At 58.9% G+C, this 19,338-nt stretch overlaps 1 protein-coding gene across 4 annotated transcripts in view; it reads right to left on the bottom strand.

The window, feature by feature from the left end:
- ZMIZ2 (zinc finger MIZ-type containing 2) overlaps positions 1 to 19,338 on the bottom strand; it is a 43,411-nt gene that overhangs the window by 1,970 nt on the left and 22,103 nt on the right. The window contains exons 2-19 of one of the 4 annotated variants that reach the window (XM_073325468.2): positions 17,447 to 17,570; positions 16,165 to 16,282; positions 15,404 to 15,606; positions 14,854 to 15,046; positions 13,029 to 13,292; positions 12,284 to 12,463; positions 11,674 to 11,739; positions 10,829 to 11,036; positions 10,159 to 10,300; positions 9,484 to 9,694; positions 6,702 to 6,807; positions 5,693 to 5,850; positions 5,319 to 5,386; positions 4,831 to 4,899; positions 3,445 to 3,692; positions 2,871 to 3,043; positions 1,926 to 2,180; positions 682 to 987 (exon numbers count right to left, since the gene is read on the bottom strand). In XM_073325468.2, the coding sequence (XP_073181569.1) occupies positions 682 to 987; positions 1,926 to 2,180; positions 2,871 to 3,043; positions 3,445 to 3,692; positions 4,831 to 4,899; positions 5,319 to 5,386; positions 5,693 to 5,850; positions 6,702 to 6,807; positions 9,484 to 9,694; positions 10,159 to 10,300; positions 10,829 to 11,036; positions 11,674 to 11,739; positions 12,284 to 12,463; positions 13,029 to 13,292; positions 14,854 to 15,046; positions 15,404 to 15,606; positions 16,165 to 16,282; positions 17,447 to 17,496 (3,018 nt within the window). In that variant the 5' untranslated portion in view covers positions 17,497 to 17,570. The remainder of the gene's footprint in view (positions 1 to 681; positions 988 to 1,925; positions 2,181 to 2,870; positions 3,044 to 3,444; positions 3,693 to 4,830; positions 4,900 to 5,318; positions 5,387 to 5,692; positions 5,851 to 6,701; positions 6,808 to 9,483; positions 9,695 to 10,158; positions 10,301 to 10,828; positions 11,037 to 11,673; positions 11,740 to 12,283; positions 12,464 to 13,028; positions 13,293 to 14,853; positions 15,047 to 15,403; positions 15,607 to 16,164; positions 16,283 to 17,446; positions 17,571 to 19,338) is intronic. The other 3 variants (XM_073325469.2, XM_073325470.2, XM_073325471.2) reach the window with 3 other exon arrangements.

The raw sequence follows: 19,338 nt of genomic DNA, 5'->3' as shown, positions 1-19,338 counted from the left end.
TCCACTCTTGCATTCCCACATGGAGAGACCAGCTTCTGATCAGGCACAGCACTAGGCTCCACAATTTGGGAGCTGCCCCCCAGCCCCAGCCATGATCTCCTCCCCAGGCTATGAAACACTACCCATCTCGGTCCCATCTCACCCAGCCAGGCATGTCAGACAACAGCTGGTGCGAGGGCCTGAGGATGCCCAGAGAGCTGAGGTGAGCCAGTGTTGCCCAGTTTGCTCCAGGCGTGGCCGTTCAATGTGTTTTTTTGTCCTGGTTTTGAAAACCCAGCAGGAGTAACTGCTAGCTGAACACCCATGGAGCAGAGGGGGATAAGCTGCAGCCTCCAAGTCCCTGCCCCACACAGGCCATGTGGAAGGGTTACTTTTTTATCTGTCAGCCCCCAAAATAGCCAGCAGCTGCAAACTCTCCTGCAGGGAGATCTGTAGCCAGAGGGTGGGGGCATCATATTCCCCCAGTGCTGGGACCTTCCCCACTAACACCACGATCCCCATGTCCAGTCACAGCCCCCTGGGAAGACAATGTCAGCTCCCAGCAAAGAGGGAGAAGGGGCAACTCGATCCTCAGCTAGACCCAGCAGCTGATGTGCTTGGCAGTTCCTCCCCGGCAAGGGGCAAGGGAGACTCCCAAGCCCCGGGGGCTCCTAGTTCAGAGTGAGGATGTTTCACACCCACCGTGCACCAGTATGAACAGCGGCACGTGGTGCTGCAGGGCTGGGGAGAACCAAGTCCCTGCTGGGGCACGGATCTCTGGAGTGATGACGCGTCTGGGGCAGGCAGAAGCCAAGAGCCAAGCCCCACAGTGTTGCTGAGAGTGCGCAAATGAGACACCTTCTGTGGCGGGGGAAGGCAACAGGAAGTTCCAGCCGAGGCAGATGGTTCCGGGTTCAGCTGGCTGGGCAAAGTGGGATTAGCCCTGGCTGGAGGCCTGAGACAGCACAGCGCCCATGGGGTGGGAGCCTCACCAATGCCTGGGGGTCTCTGAGCAGACATAGGAGGGGGATGCACAAAGGAAACAGCATGAGGACAGCACTGGCTAAAGGCATGCCTCCTCTTCCCCCACGCCTCTAATGCAGGGCAACAGCTGAGCGGAGCTCAAACCCCTGACCTACTGCCCAGAAGAGTCCGACAGGGAATGTCCCAGAAGAACGGGGTGGGGGGATGGAATGAGGATCAAGCCTCATTCCCAACCCAAGACCATCTGCACTCCAGGCAAGAGAGTGGTGGGGATTACGCCTACTCAGCCTGAGGCCATAAGCCCTGCAGCCAGGAAGCCTCCGGGGAAGCTGGTGGGAGCCAGACCACGTGGGGAACGAACCATACCCTCCGCAGGGGCTGTGTGGTGAAGGCCCGTGACTGCACTCCCGGAGGGCGCGACTCGGAGTCTCACACCTCCAGCTCGCCCTGCTGCAAGGTGGGGGCTGATCCATCGAGCTAGGGCAGTCCAAGGGAGTCGGCCATGAAGCTGGCTGCATCCTCGCCTCACGTACTGCTGGCACTGAAACTGACTTGCCTTAGGTGGTGCGAGGGAACTTTGAAGAGCACCTGTCCCTGCAGCCCTCCTGCCCTGGGGCAAAGGCCCTGAGCATGTGGGGATTTCCCCTCTGACAGCAGGGGGTACCGAGCTGGGCTTCTTGGCATACAAGTTTCTCAGACCCCATCCGCAGAGTGCGTGGGAGCTGGGAGCCAGTGGGCTCAGCCAGCAACGGGCCCAGGCACTGTTGGCTAATCACAGATCTGAGCCTCAGTTCGGAAGGTCCCTGCAACTAGTGCAGACCGATCCCTCAGGGCTTCCCCTGCCCTGCTTAGAGAAAAAGACTCAGTGTGTGGGGGTGTGTGTGTGTGGGGGGGGAATGCAGCCCCCCAAACAACCCCCTGGAGCTGGACAGGGCACGGTCAGGAAGGGTCAGTTTACTTACATCGAGGGAAGGCTCCGGCCCTTCCCCAGCTCCCGGCATGACTGGCTGCCCCACCATCCCAGGCCCAGGGTTAAAGGCAAGATCCCCTGCATGCGCCGGACCCCCGGATCCCGCCTGCCCAATGGGCTGCCGGGACTGCGGGGGGGGAGGGTTCCGGTGATGGAGCTGCTGTCCCGACTGGCTGCTGAGGTTGGGGTTATGAAGCCCCTGCTGTACAGGGTTGTGGGATGGGTCTATCCTGCCAGATGGAGGCATCTGAGAGAGAGGAAGAAAATCCAGTGATGAGAAACCATTCTCTGAGCTGTGGAGTGGCCAGGCCTGAAGCAGGACCCCAGGGTCACACCCAGGGCCATACAAACACCCAGCATACACACATGCCCCCTTAACACTCCCACAAACATGCCACTGACACGCACCCTGCCCCACACTCCCCTCACAACCACCCGTTGCCCTTTTGGAGCCTGGTATTTTACAGCTGATGTGAGCAGACAGAATGGTGCCCCTGCATTCCCACCTTCCTGAAGAGCCTGCCACACTGCCCCCTGTGGGGTACGGGCCTCGGTGACGCGAGGTGCAGTGCTGCATGCTCCCCACCGGGAGGTGCTCTCTCACTCACGAACTTCTGGGGATTGGGCCTTGGTTCTGGCTCTCCTGCACCAGATGGCAAATAACCATGCCTGGTTCAGAAATAACCTGCCACTGATCAAAGGACAGAATGCTATTGGCCAAGGCAACATGCCGCCAAGCAGCCCCGGGCATACCCAGCGAACCAGCCGTGAGTTGTCACAAACACTAGTGAGGAAGCACAGCATCCTGCCAGCTGCACTGCTCAAGGGCCTTGGAGGACCAGCTGCCACAGACAGAAGTGGGGTCACCTAAGCCACAGGGAGAGCACCCCTCTCCCACACACACAACCCTTACCCCCTCCAGGGAAGCCCATCTGACCTGTCCGGTGATGGAGGGAGCTGGTGGCTTTTCGGGGGTCAGGAGGCTGCTGGGAATGTCCGACTGGTAGGAGATGGGGGGAGGCCCCGGCGTGAATTCGTTTAACGTCGGGGTGCCGGGGTTTGTGGGAGGGAACGAGTCCGGGAAACTGCCAGGGCCAGAGAAGCTGGAACCTGCAAAAGAAACCCCGGTGAGAGCAGAACCAGGTGTGTCAGAGCGGGGCAGGGTACGCTGGGAGGACACCCATGGGCAGTTCCTTGAGAATCCTGTCACATGTGTGAGTGGGCACACTCAGCTCCAGGCACCTCCCTGCACTTCATCAGCAGCAGGGTCCTCTGGGCCACCCTGCCCTGCCCGCTTCCCCAAGGAAGCCAGTGGAGACCCTTCTTTGTCCCCTCCCTCTGGTCAGAGGCCCCCGTTCCTGATGCCTAGTCCACTCCTTCATCAAAGGCCCCATTCCCTGCCCCCCCACCTGACGGCCCTATTCCCTGTCCCTTTGCCCGCTCCCACCTGAGACCCCCTTCTCTTCCCCCCGGCTCAGAGGCCCAGCCCCCCTCCCGCCCCGGTCACGCACTCTGGCTGCTGTAGTCACTGGCACTGCCGCTGGTGGGCGGGGGCTGCAGGGGCGTGAACGGTGAGGAGCCGGGGCCCAGGGCGGCGATCATCTCCATGACATTGGGCATCACCATGTGAGTGGGGCTCATGGTCCGGCAGCGCTTCAGCACAGGGCCGTCCTGCTCCTCCTTGACGTGGATGTCGGGCTTGATGGGCACTGGCTTCCAGCTGCACGTGGGGTCGATGGTGATCTCCTCATAGTCGGAGCTGGGTGGGCAGAGAGGGGCAGGTCAGGGTGGGCAGAGCTCTCACATCTGTTGGCACCGCCAGGGCCCCTAACATCAGTCAGCCTGGGGCAACCGGGCTATTGCCGCAGCAGTCCTGGGCTTGGCAGCTTTTCAAGAGGGGTGCGTGAGGGAGGAGCATGGGGGGGTGCATCCTGGCAAAGCCTTCCAGGGACCCGTCGCCTGTGCTGGGAGCTGCACTAGCCCCTGATCTGGAGCCGCCCTCTCTCTTCCTGGGGGCGGGCTGGACCTGTTCCCTGAAGTCCCTGGGTTTAGCTGGGCAGAGGAGTCAGCAGAGCAGGGCTGGCATGGCAAGGGCTGTGGGGAGATGGGGTGTTGGAGCAGGGCTGGCAGGAGGCCCTGTACAAGGGGTGGCTGCAGGCAGGGCCCAGCCCTACCAGCCTCTAGTGCAGGGCTGTCCTGTTAGTCGTGGGGAGGGGCTGGCTCAAGAGCTGCAGAGACTGCAGCCCCCTGTCAAGGTGCAACCTTCCCCCCAGTCCTGCCTCAGGCTGTGCTGGAGGGACCCCTCTGGGGGTGGAAGGGGAGGGGTGTCCAGCCCTCTCTGCTGAGGCTGCTAAGATGGGACTTTTAGCTGGACACACCCAGCCGCGGCCGGGACCCTGCACTGGGCCCTGGGGACAGGCACAGCCCGGCACTCAGCTCAGTCTTGTTCTGGGATCCCCTGGGGAAAATAGATTGTTGCCCCCTCCCACTAAGCAGGGGTCTCTAGAGAGCACTGCAAGGTGCTCTGTCCCCCAGGGCACAGCTCTCCCATCCCCTGAGCTCCCACCCATAGCTGTCCATTCCCCAGGAGCCCCCACTGACCCCACCCAAGTCATGTGCTGCCCTGACGTCCCCCCAACTGCACACGGGGATTCTGCCTTCAGCACCTCCGCCATCTGCCCTCTCCTGGGGGTGGGGTGGGAAGGGAGCAGAGGGCAGGTCAGGGCTCTCCAGGGCAAATCCCCTAATCAGCCTGGCTTTTTGGGAGCAGGTTATGCCCCCAGAGAGACACTAACTTCACCAACTCTCTCTCTCTCTCTGGCACACATCTGCCCTCTGACGGCAAAAAGGAAACACAACAGTGCAGCACAGTGCGGGAACTCAAGCAGGGCACTTACTTCTGAATGTAGATCAGGATCCCCAGCATGTACTGATCCACCTCTAGTCCTTCCAGGAGGGCCGTTTTACTGAGGACAAGACAAGGGACGGGTCTGAGAAGGGGACCCAGTCACACCGTTCAGCTCCTCGTAGGAGCTGGGGACTCAAATCCAAAACAGCATCCGCGGCCAGAGGAACCCAGTGCTGCTCCCCTCCCCACACAAACCCTCTGGACCCTGAGAGTGGGTCATAAAGCACAGCACAAAGGTGGGTCGGTATCTTTATCCCCGTTATACAAAGGGGGAAACTGAAGCACAGAGAGGGCAAGTCCCAGGTCACCCAGCAGCAGAGCTGCATGTAAAACCCAGGTCTCCAGCTTCTCAGCCCCCTGCTGAGCACTAGACTCTGCTATGGCGCCGTGACAGCAGTTCAGCTGGTGTGTGAGGGGGTGGAGAGTGGGTGGGGGGGTCAGTCTGGGCTGCCCACTCCACAGAGCACGATCACTCACTTGCAAACAGGACACCGCCACGTTCCCCTCTCGCAGTTCAGTTGCAGGTAGGACTCCAAGTCAAAGCACTGAGCAGGGAGAGAAAGTGAGACAAGCAGTCACCCTTGGGGTGGAGGGGAGAAGGCAGCAAAGTGATGCCTCCTGGTGGCAGGGAGAGAGACAGCCCAGGCACTGGGCCAGCAGCCTGGCCTTACAATGTCCCCAGTGAGGAGTCTCCCACCCCTTCCCTGGGAAGACCCTTCTGCCACCTGAGAGGTCTCACTGCCATTCTGTCCCTTTGCCACTGGTCAGAGCCCTTTATTTCTGGTCCTCCCAGCATGTGCCTGAGCCCAGACACCTGGCAGGGAGCTCAGCCAGTGTGGGGGGAGTCTCACCTGTATGTGCCTGCAGTCATGGCCCCGGGCAGGGAGCTGGATTCTCCGGAAGGTGATGGGACACTTCAGCGACACCTTGATAGCTGTCTGCTCCACGCCGTCCTCCCCATTGGGACCCGGAGTCCCTGGGATTGTCCCACTGCTGAAGTTTCGCTTTACTAGGTATTGAGAGTGAAAGGCCATTGAGAATAGCACCATCACTTCCTGGGGAGCTGGGCTCAGGCAGAGGGAAGCTCCAGGCCTGGGGAGCCAGCCTGCCAGGAAGCTGCACAGCCCCTTACTCCAACCCCTTAGGGAGACCTGCTTCACATGGCAGGGCTGGGAGGGGAGACCAGAAGGAGGCTTGTTAGAGTGGGGAGGCTTGTGCAGCTAACAGGCAGCGCTGGGACCAGGCCTCGCCACCCTTATGGGTCAGCTGGTGGCAACTCGCACTGGGGGGGGAGTGCTGGTCACCACTAGGGTGCCCCCTGGTGCTCAAAGGCATGCATGTCACCCCTGGCACAGTGAATTGGGATGTCAAGGGTTAGATGCCCAGATGTGTATGAACTGCACTAGCCCATTGCGATGAGCCCCTGAGCCAGCAGGAGGGGAGAGCCCTTAGGAACAGACCAGCTGGGCTTGGATGGGGGAGCACTGACTGGTGCCCTAATTACTAACCCCTTGCCCTCCTCTTTGCCTTTCACCTGAGGCTCTCCAAGCTCCTTAGTCACTAATTGACTGTGTGGAAGCTCAGTATCATTATCTCCATTTAACAGGTGGGGAAACTGAGGCACAGATGAGGGCAGGGGCATACCCAAGGTGAGAACCCAGGAGTCTTGACTCCCAGTCCCTTTCTCTAAATATAAGCCCACAAGGCATGGCCAGAAAGACAGAGCCCAGGGCTACTTGGAGTTCCTCCTTCCAGCTCCCACCCATAGCAGCTCCACCAGGAGCACTGCCCACAGGGCTGAGGCCTCCAAACTCATGGCACATTGAAGGAGCCACCTTGCAGCCCAGCGGGGGCACTCACTTTTGGTGATGCAGTGCTCGGCTGGCAGCAGGCGCTTCTTTATTAACCCTTGCAGCACTGACCGAACGGAGGGCCGGTGCACCAGCTGCAGGACAAAGAGGTGAGACTGCAAAGAGGGGAGAGAGATTAGCTGGGCGGCGTGTGCACAAATCAGACCAGTGTTGCCATGCCTCTCCCCCAGAGCCCCCAGGCTTCCATATCCACATCCATCTATTGCACCAGTAGATCCCCAGGGCTCTGCACAAGAATCCCAGCCAACGGGCTCTGCTGAACTGTCTCGTTGAGCCTTCTAGTGTGTCTGGAGTCCCTGGCCCTTTTAAATGGCCACCTGCACTCCTAATGACATGGCTACAAACTGTATCCAGTATACATGGTCAGGGCCACCTTGCATCTCATCCCCAAAGGCTGAGCAGAGCTTTCCCAGCTACCCAGAAGCTGAACGCAAAGCCCCTTCCAGGGGGACATTATGGGTGGCAGTGGTAGGGCCATCTAGAATTAAGGTTGCTCGACACTTCCCATTCTAAGACCCCGTTTTTAGCTGTTTATAACTTTGCCAAATGTTAACTGCTCAGGCTGAACTTTTCCACACTGAGAGTCTGCTTCAGGCTGCATTTTCTGGGCAAGTTTCCGTGAAAAGGGCTCAACTGTTTCCAAGACCAAGACTAGAGAATAACACCTTGTTTTGCCCACGGTCAAAAAACTTTTCCAAGCATTTTGCTGAGAAGCTCTAGCACCCCCACACTTTGGGGCAGGGGTTAGAACGTGACAAGGGGTTGCCCTCTGGTGTAAGCAAAGTGCACAGGCAACCTACATTGAGGAATTTCCTAGCTTTTGAGTACTTGACTTTGCAACCTTAACATTCTTTTCTCACGGGGTGTGGGGTTTTTTGGCATTGGGGTTTTTTTGTTTTGTGTTTTTTACTGTAATATGCCATTGGAACATCTGACCAAGGGCTGGGATGAATTCTCTGTCACTGGCAAGGTTTCAATCACGATTGGATGTTCTGCTAAAAGATCTGCTCTAGTTCAAACAGGAATTAATTCAGGGCAGTCCTCTGGCTTGTGTTATGTAATAGGTCAGCCTAAACGATCCGAGTAGTCCCTTTTGGTTCAATAAGCTGTGAACTTAGGTTCTCTCTCATAATCTGCTCCAGGGAGCACAGAAACCCAATTCTGGTTCTTCCCCTCCCTCCCAAAGTCCAGGCTGTGACTTCAGGAATATCTGCTCCAGAGGTCAATCCACCTACCCCATGATGCACTGTATCGTGCTTTCACCTCTCCAACGGATGGGGCTGCCATGCTGCTGGTCTAGCTAACTTGGTTAGTAAGGGTTTGATTTTCTGTTGGGGGGTGTGCATGGTGGGAGTCAGGAACCATCCCAACAATTAATAAGCTTTTGTCTTTCTCTGGTGCCTTTAAATGGTGGATCTCAACATGCTTTAACTAAGCAAGCCTGGAAGGTAAGTTTAGTGTGCACATTGCTTAGGCCACACTCCTTCCCAAAGCTAGGAACAGAACTAAGGAGTGAGTTCCCACCCCCTCTCTACCCCTTACTCCACCCTCCCTGCTAAAACCCGGGCTCCAGCTTAGGGATCTCACTGCTCTGCTCTAACCAGTAGACCACACTGTCTCCAATAGGCGAGGGGTGGGTGCCTCTCTGGGATGCTGCTGGATGGAGCATGCAGATGCTGTGATATACAGGTGCCTTTGGGAGGCCATGCCCACATCTCCTGGCCTGGCAGAGATCGTGTGTGGTGTCTGGTCTCTGACTGGCCGGGGACAGGAAATGGGTTTTTATTCCCACGAAAAATCTTGGATTTTCGTCAAAAAACGGAAGACTAAAATATTTCCATTTGGTAGTGCTGCTGTGGTGCCTCATAGGAGTTGTAGTGCAGGTACCTCATGCTCTCATTCTCTATGGGCTGGACTACATCTCCCATGATGCACCAGTTTCTCCCCCTGATGAAGGCAGGTGATGGTCTCATGGGAGTCCCTGGATGTGGTGCATCATGGGAAAGTGAGTGTGGCTGGGGAGCCTGGCCCTTAGAGTAGAATGTGGATAAGAGGAAAATGAACTACAACTCCCATGAGTTGTGTGGCAGCAGCATTGCTGAATGGAAATATTCAGCATTTGTTTCTCTGATAAAAAATCAAAAGTAGAACCAGGCAATAGACCAGAGCAGATCTTTTAGCTAAACATCCAACCTTAATTTAAAAAATGTCAGTGATGGAGAATCCACCATGAGCGTTGGGAAATTGTTCCATTGATTAATTACTCTCACTGGTAAAAAGTTACACCTTATTTCCAGACTGAATTAGTCTAGCTTCAACTTCCAGCCGCTGGATCACGTTAGACCTTCCTCTGCTGGACGGAGGAGCCCAGTATTAAATATTTGTTCCCCACGTAGGTACTGACAGACTGGGATGAAGTCACCCGTTAGCCTTTTTTTGTTGTTGAGCTAAACTGATTGAGCTCCGTGAGTCTTTCACTCTCAGGCAGGTTTTCTAATCCTTGAATCATTCTCGTGGTTCTTCTCTGCCCCTCTAATTTATCAACACCCCTCCTGCATTGTGGGCACCAGAACTGGACACAGGATTCCAGCAGTGGTCGCACCAGTGCCAAATGAGCAGGACTGTGCCCACGGTGTGATGTAACTTTACAGCGAGCATGTGTGCACACATATACATACACACACGCTTGTGTGCGTCTGGCAGTGTCTGTGAGTTTGTCAGTTTGTGCATGTACTGGGATCTGGGCAGGCAGGGGAGTGCAGGTCACTTACACAACAGCAGGCGGTGACGGTTATCTGGATGGTGTTCCTCCCAGGCTGGCACACCTGCTTCAGGTAGAGGGGCTTGTGGGAAGTCTTGTTGTCACCCCGCTCGATGGTCAGGGGCGTAGCATTGACGCTGACCTGGACTGAGGCCGGCCAGTTAGTGTTCATCTGTCGGTCCTCATGGTGGTAGCATTTGAACTGGAGCTCCAGGTCAGGCCTTGGGCAGGAGGAAAGCTGGCTGAGTGACCCTGGAGAGTTCTTTGGACAGCCGAGGGGAGTGTAGAGGGAGATAGGCTAGGAGCCCGTGGAACAGGGATTCAGGGTAGTTCCAGGGCCAGGGGCAGGGCATCGGCCAGGTTCTCTCCATTGGTAGAGAGAAGGCAGACGGGGCTGTGACTCAGCGGCGGGGATCCCAGCTATGAAGGGGCCAGAGGGCAGTGCCTTGGGGTGGAGGGACCAGAGGGTGACGGCTGGACTGGAGGGTGGGCAAAGGGGCAGACCCAGCTGTGGGGAGGCTTGGAATCTCTGCCCCTCTGGGGAGGCCAAAGCTGCTCCACAGCCAGGAGGGCCGGGTGTGAGAGTGGCCAGGCCAGTGCAACGAGGACCCCAGCAGAACTGGGGGGACTGCCAGCGCTAGCGGTGAGGGGAGCTGTGAGTGGAGCCCCGTGGGGGAGGCCTCACCTCAGCATCAGTGTCTTGTAGACAGAATCGCGGAGCTGGAAAACGTGGTTGCTGACAGCCAGGTTGTGCTGGAGGCGGAAGGGCTCCAGGACCACCCCGTCCCGCACGGGGAAGGTCAGGCGCAGCTCCTCGCACGGGTTGCCTGTGGTGGGGGAAGGAGGGCTCAGGCTGGGGATGGGCCAGCGGTGCAGGGCCATAGGCACCGGCAGGCACTGCACCTGCAGCACCACGGGCACCAGCCGCAGAGGGCGCCAGGCCATGGGGCTGGCCTGGACCCCCCTGCCCCTTCTTCCTCTCCCAAACATGGTTGGGGGCAGTGTCCTGTCCTCCCGTCTTTGGGTGGCATCCCAGACACCCCTCCCCCGACCCGATTCCACCTCCCCAACTGCCATGGAACCCCCAGCCCCCCAAATTCCATCCCGGCTCAGAGAGACAGACCCCTGTGCTGTTCCCCCTTGCCCTGTGGACGGGGGGCTGCTGTGCCCACATTTCGCGAGGCCGCATGGAGCTGCTGGGTTTCCTCCTGCCCTGAATTCATCCCCCCACGCTTCCTGTAGCCCGGGTGGACCAGCCCATGGATGATGGGCCCGGGTGGACCAGCTGGTGGGGAAGGCACTCCTCTGCTTCAGACTCCCGGGCCGGATCCCAAAGACCTGCAGGTGAGACTCACCTGAAGGTGACGGGTGCAGGGAGCTGACGCTGGGCTTGATGTCCGTCAGGAAGGGCGACTTGACATCCTGCCCCGGGGACATGTATGGTGGGATGGTGCTTCCGGGCGTCATGGGGGGCGTGGGGTTCCCGGGCAGCGGGGAGCTGGGGTAGCCAGGCACAGACCGGCCAGGCTGCAGGGAGACATACACATCGTGGCTGTCCCCAGCCTTTGGGGGAACCCGACCTTTAGCACAGGGGGTGCATCCCCTTCGGGACTAAGAGGGAAACAGGAGATATGGGGCAAGCGGGAGGGGAGTAGGGGCCTGCTCCTCTGGGCAAAGATGCCAAGGAAAGGGGGAGGCTGGGAGACCCCTGGAGCGCAGGGAGAGCTACCAGTGCCTCTGGAAGTTACTTGGCATGCCCATGAGCAGCCCACTAGATGTGCCAGGGGGCTCGGGGTTGGAAAAAACATGCCCCCTGGGACAGCAAATCCTCCTCACTCGGGGCAGTATTGGGTGGTAGCACCTGGGGGGCAGAGCGCGCGTAGTTCCAGGGGGACAGGACTGGTGTGCTACTGGCGGGCAGAGCGGGTGTACCAGGAGAAGCAGAGCGGACACAGTACTGGGAGGGCAATGCTGGGGGACAGAGGGGATGCAGGACTGGGAGGTACCAAATTAGGGTGGTAGTACCCAGAGGGCAAAGCGGGCATAGTACTGGGAAGCAGTACTGGGGTTGGGGGTGCAGAGCAGGGGCAGTACCAGGGGAGGCAGAGCGAACAGAGTATTGGGCGCAAAGCAGGCCTGGCTGCCCCTCAGTTCCCAGAGCAGGGAGATGCCAGGGCTGGCCCTCGGTGCAGTGACTCACCCCGTTCATGGAGGCCTGGCTGTAGCTGGTGAAGCTGGCATTCTGCCCATTGAACTGGTCAGTCGGCTGGAAAGAAGATGACCCCAAGGCACAGCGTCAGAGGAGCATCCCAGTCCTCAGACTTCAGCCCACCCCAGACCCGCTAGACTGTCCATCATGGACTGGCCCCCTCACCCCATCCCGGGGGGGGCCTCGTCTCAGGGTGTAGGCAGCAAGATGGGTCGGGGTACAGGCAGGATGCAGGGGAGGATGGTCTTCGGGCTAAAGCTTGAGCCTGGGAACCAGGACTCCTGGGTTCTTTTCCCAGTTCTGCCTTGCTGGGTGACCTCAGAAAAGCCCATTGGGCCCTCTCTACAATGGGGTTCAGCTGCGGGAGACAGAGGGTTAACTCCTCAGGAGCTCCTGGAAGAGGGGGCACTGGAGCAATTGGGGGGAGGGGGGGAGTGTTAATAAAGGTTAAAGGTGTGTGGAGGAGGGTCCAAAGCAACTCCCCCCAAGCAAAGACAATGTGCTTCCCCCAGTGGAGGCTGCCTGTACCCCACCTCGTACAATGCTCCCCAACACCATCCCCCTATACAGTCTCTGCAGCGTCACCCTGACAGTTAGGTACCTTGTAGTATGGTCCGGCGGAGACAGAGGCGGAGAGGTACTGGCCCATTCCTTGCTGCATGGGCATCCTGTGGCCAGGGTATGAGGGGGACGGTGCAGATGGCTGGGGCACGCTAGGAGCATACTGGGCAGCTTGGGTGGGGTACTGGGCCCCCTGGATGTACTGCTGCCCGGGGTAACCCTGAGAGGGAGAGACAAGATGGCATCACAGCCCTGAAACTAGGAAGAGCGGAACCCCCCATGCAGCCACCTCTGGGGTGGAGGCCAGCACAGAGTTGATGCATCACTTGCTGTCCAGCAATGCTGAGCAAGACTCCAGAAAAGCCACGCCCAGTTATCTCCGTTCGCCTGGCTGAGTGCCCCAGGTCAGGCTTGAAGCGGAGAGCTAGGAGCCTTGCTGAAAACACTGCCTCCCCCAGCAGCATTGTGTGCCTCCTCCCTGGGTGCCAGAGTTTGTGGGGCCCACAGTAGCTCCCCCTCCTTTAGCCCTGGGCAACTCTCAGCTTATCACTTTTGGCAGGCTCAGGGTTAAAGCTGGGCAACAGGTCTCTCCTGAGGGGACAGATGAGGTTCCAGAGCTGCAGGGCTCCCAGCCTCCCCAGGCAGGAGCCAGGCCCAGGACCCCCTCCTTGGGCAGCGGCAAGCTGGGTCCCAGCATGTGGGGTTGCTCTGGGCTGTTTAATTGCAATGGGACCCAAATCCCCTGCCCGCTGATCATGCCGGCCTCATCCCTGCTTCTTACTCACGTCACTGGAATACGCCCTCTTGACCCCCTGCCGGGGGATCTGCTGGCTCTGTGGGGGCCCAGGGTACCCATGCTGGGGCAGCCTCTGTCCTCCATACAAGGGGGTCATGCCAGGGGCCCTGGCGGGGTTCATGCTCATGGGAGACATTCCTGAAGGGCCCATCACGCCCCCCATGCTGGCAGGGTTCATCCCAGCTGGCACAGCGGGTCCGCGGGGGCCCGAGTGAGGCAGGAACTGGCTGTTAAATGGTTGCCCGGCCCCCATCTGGAGAAATAAGTAGAGAGATCAGAGCCACTTGGAAAGGAAACAAAGCACACAGGGTACTGCACCAATTCCTGGTTCACACCCCAGCACTCAGCACTGCTGAGGTGTCCAGCACCAAACCCCATCACTGATGCCCCCACACCCAGCACCCATCACTGAAACACCTCATGCACCCATCACAGACCGCACCACACCCAACCCCATGCACCCATCAATGAACCCCCCACCCCAACCCCATCACTGACACCCCACATACACACATCACTGACCCCCTATGTATACCCATCACTGACTCCCTCCACACTCAGCACCTACCACTGAACTCCCATACCCCCAACCCATAACTGAACCCCCCACACCGCCAATGCCATCACTGGCCCCACCACGCACCCACCACTGACCCCCCCACACACACCCCATCACTGACCCCCGACGCATCTCATCACAGAACACCCCCACCCCAACCCCATCACTGATGCCCCCGACATATAACCCCACCACTGACCCCCTACATCCACCTAGAACCCATTACTGATCCCCCCACCCAACAACCATCACCGACCCCCCCATGCACCCATCACTGAACCCCCCATGCACACCCATCACTGACCCCCCACATCACTTGTAACTGACCCCCCCACGCACCCATCACTGACCCCCCCACTCCAACCCCATCTCTAACCCCCCATGCACCCATCACTGACCCTCTCCACAGCCTGCACCCATCACTGAACCCCCCCATCACTTGTAACTGACCCCCCCACGCACCCATCACTGACCCCCCCCACTCCAACCCCATCTCTAACCCCCCATGCACCCATCACTGACCCTCTCCACAGCCTGCACCCATCACTGAACCCCCCCATCACTTGTAACTGACCCCCCCACGCACCCATCACTGACCCCCCCCACTCCAACCCCATCTCTAACCCCCCATGCACCCATCACTGACCCCTCCACACCCAACCCCATCACTGAATCAATCACCCCCACCCAACACCCATCACTGAACCCCCACACACAACCCCATCACTGACTCACCATGTACACGCGTCATTGACCCCCCACACACTCAACCGCACACTGACCTCCCACATACACCCATCACTGACCCTCTCCACAGCCCGCACCCACCACTGAACCCCCCCATGCACCCATCATTGAACCCCCCCCATGCACTAGTCATTGACCCTCCAAACAACCCGATCACTGAACCCCCACATAGACTCAGCATCCATCACTGACTCCCCACCCCACGAACATCACCTACCCCACCCCACACATACCTACCACTGCCAGAACACCTATCTCCCCTCCCGCGCATCTATTCGTGCTGGGGCTCCTGCCAACCCCAACACCCTGGAGCACCCAGCACAACCTAGCCGGGCCTCCAGAACGCCAACCCTATCCCGTCGATGCTGAGGCACCTGTGCACCATCCCCAACCCGTACCCACCACCAGGGCTGCCGGGCCCCAGAGTTACGCCGACACCCCATCTAATACTGCAGCCCAGTGCCTCCGGCCTGCCAGCAGCTGCCTGGCTGAGGGAGCACACTCTTACCGCTCCGTACTGGCTCAGCTCCTGACTCTGCTTCTCCTGCAAGGCGGCCACCGTGGCTGTGGCCGTGGCTGTGGCCGTGGCAGCTGCTGCGGCCACAGCGGCTGCAGCAGCCGCCTGGGTGAAGTCGGCCGGGGGCCGGCCCGTGTGTGAAGGGAGGCCCATGCCGCCGGGGCCATTGGGGCTGCCTGCGTAACTAGAGAAAGGGGAGGAAGTCACAGAGCCATTCCTGCAAAGGGCTGTAGGACTCCCCCCTTGAAGGCCATAATGGCGCCCCACCATCTCCCTGAAGGAGCCTCCACCCCATCCCAAGGCTGGGCTCCCCAGTGCCATCAACAATGATGGGAGCATGGGGACGGCTCCTTATCTGGCCAGCACAGCAGTGTGTGTGGGCATGGGGTGTTTGAGGGCTTATTAGAGAGAACAGCTCAATTCTCCCATCACACCCAGGGCTGCCCATGACCCTGAGAAGCCATCACGCCCAGGAGAGCGCTCCCACCACACAGAGACTGGGCATGAGGCCAGCCGAGCCACGCCAAGGCCCCCTCCTTACCTGGTGGTGAAGCCCGGCCCCCCAGGGTATGTGCTACGGCCGTACATCCCCTGCTGCACGTAGCCCTTGCTGGCAGCCCCCTCCGGGAAAGGCTGCTGTCCCATAAACTGAGGCGAGTTCATTCCAGAGCCACTGCCAGCCATGCCGGGCATCATGGGGTTTCCAGAGGTGTTTCCCCCAGGGCCCATGGAGTTTCCAAAAACCTGCACAGGACAGATCCCGAGAGAGGTGGTGTAAGGGGGTGAGAGAGGCAGCATGAGATGCCAGACCACCCACCCCCGGGAACCCCTCATCACACCCCCTTTGCCAAGGGGCTGCAGCCCAAGCACCAGCATGACTGGAAGTGGGGGAAGGAAAGAGGGGGCTGGAGGGGCGAGGGGGCCTGGTGGAGGAACACATGTAGGCACAGAGTTGGCAAAGGGCAGTGTTTGTGGGGAGCTGATGGAGTGGGGGTGGTGTGTGGGGGGAGATGAGTTGACAGAGGCAGAACATGGGGGGCTGGGGCTGAAGGGAGCTGGGATGGGACATATGTGGGAGGCTGTCATAGCAGGGACAATGGTGGGGAAAAGGGATTGGCAGAGGGGCAGGAGGGGGGTACAGGTCCCAGGACAGATCTCAGGGACGCTTTCCCCTTTGCAATGTTTTAGGGGCTCCCAAAAGCACCCCAGCTCTGGGCAGCGCCCTAGACCTTGCCCTTGCCACTGCCACACCCAGGGGCCTCCAGCTGTGTCCCCGTGACTCAGGGAGGTTGCCCCAGGTACCTGGCTCTGGGACGTGTTGTTGCTGACGCCCCAAACGGTGGTTACCACGGAGAGAGATCCTGCAGGCTGATTGGTGCTCTGTTGCCAAGGAACTGACTCGTATGCAAATGAACCATCACTAGAAAGGAAAACAAGGCCATTAAAAAGCCCTTTGGGGGGTTGGTGGGGATGGTGGAGCAACTGGACAGACACACATGGCCAGGGCTGGAGGCATCTATGGCTGGGGAGGGGCTCTGGCAGATCTGAGGGAGGGTGGGAGAGGAGTTATTTAAGGTACGCACCAATGTGGACACAAGAAGCAATGGATATAAACTGGCCAGAAACAAGTTTAGGCTTGAAATTAGGTGAAGGTTTCTGTGAAGTTCTGGAACAGCCTTCAAAGGGGAGCAGTAAGGGCAAAAAAATGAACTAGCTTCAAGACTGAGCTTGATAAATTTATGCAGGGGGTGGTGTGATGGGACTGCCTACAATAGCATGGAGCTGATCTGTGACTGCTAGCAGCAAATATCCCCAACGGCTGGTGATGGGACACTAGATGGGGAGGGCTCGGAGTTACTACAGAGAATTCTTTCCCAAGTGTCTGGCTGGTGGGTCTTTCCCACATGCTCAGGGTCGAACCGATCGCCAGAGTTGGGATCAGGAAGGAATTTTCCACTGGGTCAGATTGGCAGAGACCTTGGAGGGGTTTTGCCTTCCTCTGCAGCGTGGGGCCCGGGTCACTTGCAGGTTTAAACTAGTGTAAATAGTGGAGTCTCTGTAACTTGGGGCCTTTAAATCACGATTTGGGGACTTCAGTCACTCAGCCAGAGGTGAGGGGTCTGTTACAGGAGGGGATGGGCGAGGTTCTGTGGCCTACAACGTGCAGGAGGGCAGACTAGATGATAATGATGGTCTAAGAGTCTACCTATGAGCGTTGGAAAGAGCTGGGGTGGTATCTGTGGCCAAGCAGGAGGTGCTAAGTTGGGGGGATCCATGATGGGGGAGGAGGCGCTGGGTCTATGTTGGGGAGCAGGGACAGGGCAGGAGGCAACGCAAGGTAGTTATCAGCGAGGTTTGTGTAGAGATGATACAAGACACATCACCCCGTCCTCTGGTGCCACATTGTTTGTAACACTAGAGCTGTGCGTGGAGAGCTCTATTGCTCCCCCCCATCCCGGCCAGCAGGAGAGGTGAGGGAGGACCCTAGTTCCCCATACATCTCCCTGAAAAGCCCACCCCAAAATCCTAAGGTGTGCCAGGGACAGACAGACGGACTGACGGGCAGATGAAAAGAAACACTCACCCATGCGGCGTGGGTGGGAGGGATGGTTTCATTGGGTTCATGGAGTTCATTGGCTGCAGGCAGGCGAGCAGGGCACGTGCTGGGTCTTCAGGAACAGTGAAGGAGCTGGGTGGCTGTGGCTGGGCTGGGAAGGGATAGACAGAGTGCCAAGGCATTAACACTACAAGGAGGCAGCAGCCACACAGAGTGTTAGCTCTCCAGGCAGGCTCTCCTGCCACGGGGCACTGCAGGGGGAGCTCCAGCTACTCCAGCCCCGGCATCTCCCAGCAGGGGGCGCTATGGGAAGCGGGGCAGCAGCACCAGCTGTGGGGAGCGTGGCAGAAGTGCTGTGGGGTGAGACCTTTTCCAGCAGGGGGCACCGTAGGGAATGGGGCAGCAGTTCCAGCTGCGGCTGCACTGGGAATGGTTTTCCCTGTGAAAATTATTCCCGTTCCACATCAGAACACAAGGGAGACCTTTCAACAGAGAGCGAGAGACCATCCCCTTCCCTTCCCCAGCAGGCCAGGATTAGAGCATTGGTGGTGGTTATGGGGGTGGGGGGGACTCACATTCAAATCCCACCTCCAAACTCAGCAGGGGAAGGAAGGGAATAGCAATGCCTGAACCACCCAGCAACAGATGTCATCGCTCTAACCACTAACCATTTGGGTGCTTGGCTCTCCTGGGGGCTCTCTCTGTCTCCTTCCTCCCCCCACGCTCCAAGAAAGGCCATCCTAAACCTGAGGATCCTCCCGTGCCAGCCCCCCAATCCCCAGGGCAAGTGTCGGTGACACTGATCCATTCCCACCAACACAAAAACATTTAATTGAAAAACGGCCGCCCAGCTGGCATCCCTGCACAGGCTGAGGGGTGCCTAGAGCAGGCAGTGGGTTCAGAAAGCAGCAGTTGCTTGGAACCAAGGGCACGACTTAGCAAACCATATCTCCCTCCGCACCCCCCTGCACAGACAACCCTCCACATAAAAACACTCCCCATCCCACACATGTACCCTGCCCACAAATAAATGCCCTCTGCGCATGTGGCCTACTCAGATGCAATCCCGCAGACACCCCCATGGACACAGAAAATATACCCACTGCCACACAATCTGCCCGCTGCCACAACCACTGTCCCTCCACGACTGCTCACACAGCCCCCAACCCCTCCACGCCCCACACTCCCTGACACACAGTGATGCCCCTCTGCCCAGAAGCTGAGGTGCCAGGGCTTTGCCTGTCTTGGCCTGAATAACCCTTGTCCCAAGGTACTAATGCTCTGCCACCTCCTTGGGGGTCCATGGGGTGGCCCCACGCTGCCCCTAGGAGACCCACAGGTCAGTGCTGGACACTGGGCCATGGTAGCAGAGGCTGTGATTCAGACAAGGCTGCAGAGAGAGCAGGGCACGTCTAGGCACAGAGCCGATGCACTCGCCCACCTTCTCTGCCCCCTGAGGCCCCCTCCCACTGGCCATGTCTCTCCACCCCACTGCACCCCTTCTCCACATCAATGAAGGCTCCCACGCAGCCCATTGGCATCTCATGAGCATGATCAGGCAAGGACAGTGTCTTTATCCCTGGGTGGCAGAGGGGCGTGGGGAGGGAGCCGTCACCCAGGGAGGCCGGAGCTCAGCTGGGAATGGCACCCTGGAGTCCTGAGTCCCAGGCTGCACCCGCCCTCCTCCCAGCCCATCCCTGGCACCCCACGGCCTCCCCCGCTTCCCAAGGCCAGGCGGGGGCGGATCCTGGCGCCTCACACGGTGTTTGTGTCCAGCCCTTTGATCGGGTCAGATAAGGTGAATCCTTCAACTCACTTCAATCCCCTTAGGCCAACCCTCTGGTCTCACCCACCCCCTCGCACTGGGCCCCCGGGACTCCTCTCTTGCCCCCCAATGAAGCGCCCCCCGCTCTCTTGAG

The sequence above is a fragment of the Lepidochelys kempii genome, chromosome 26, assembly GCF_965140285.1.
Source record: "Lepidochelys kempii isolate rLepKem1 chromosome 26, rLepKem1.hap1, whole genome shotgun sequence".
Taxonomy (NCBI): Eukaryota; Metazoa; Chordata; order Testudines; family Cheloniidae; genus Lepidochelys; species Lepidochelys kempii.
This window is presented reverse-complemented; position numbering and strand designations above follow the sequence as displayed.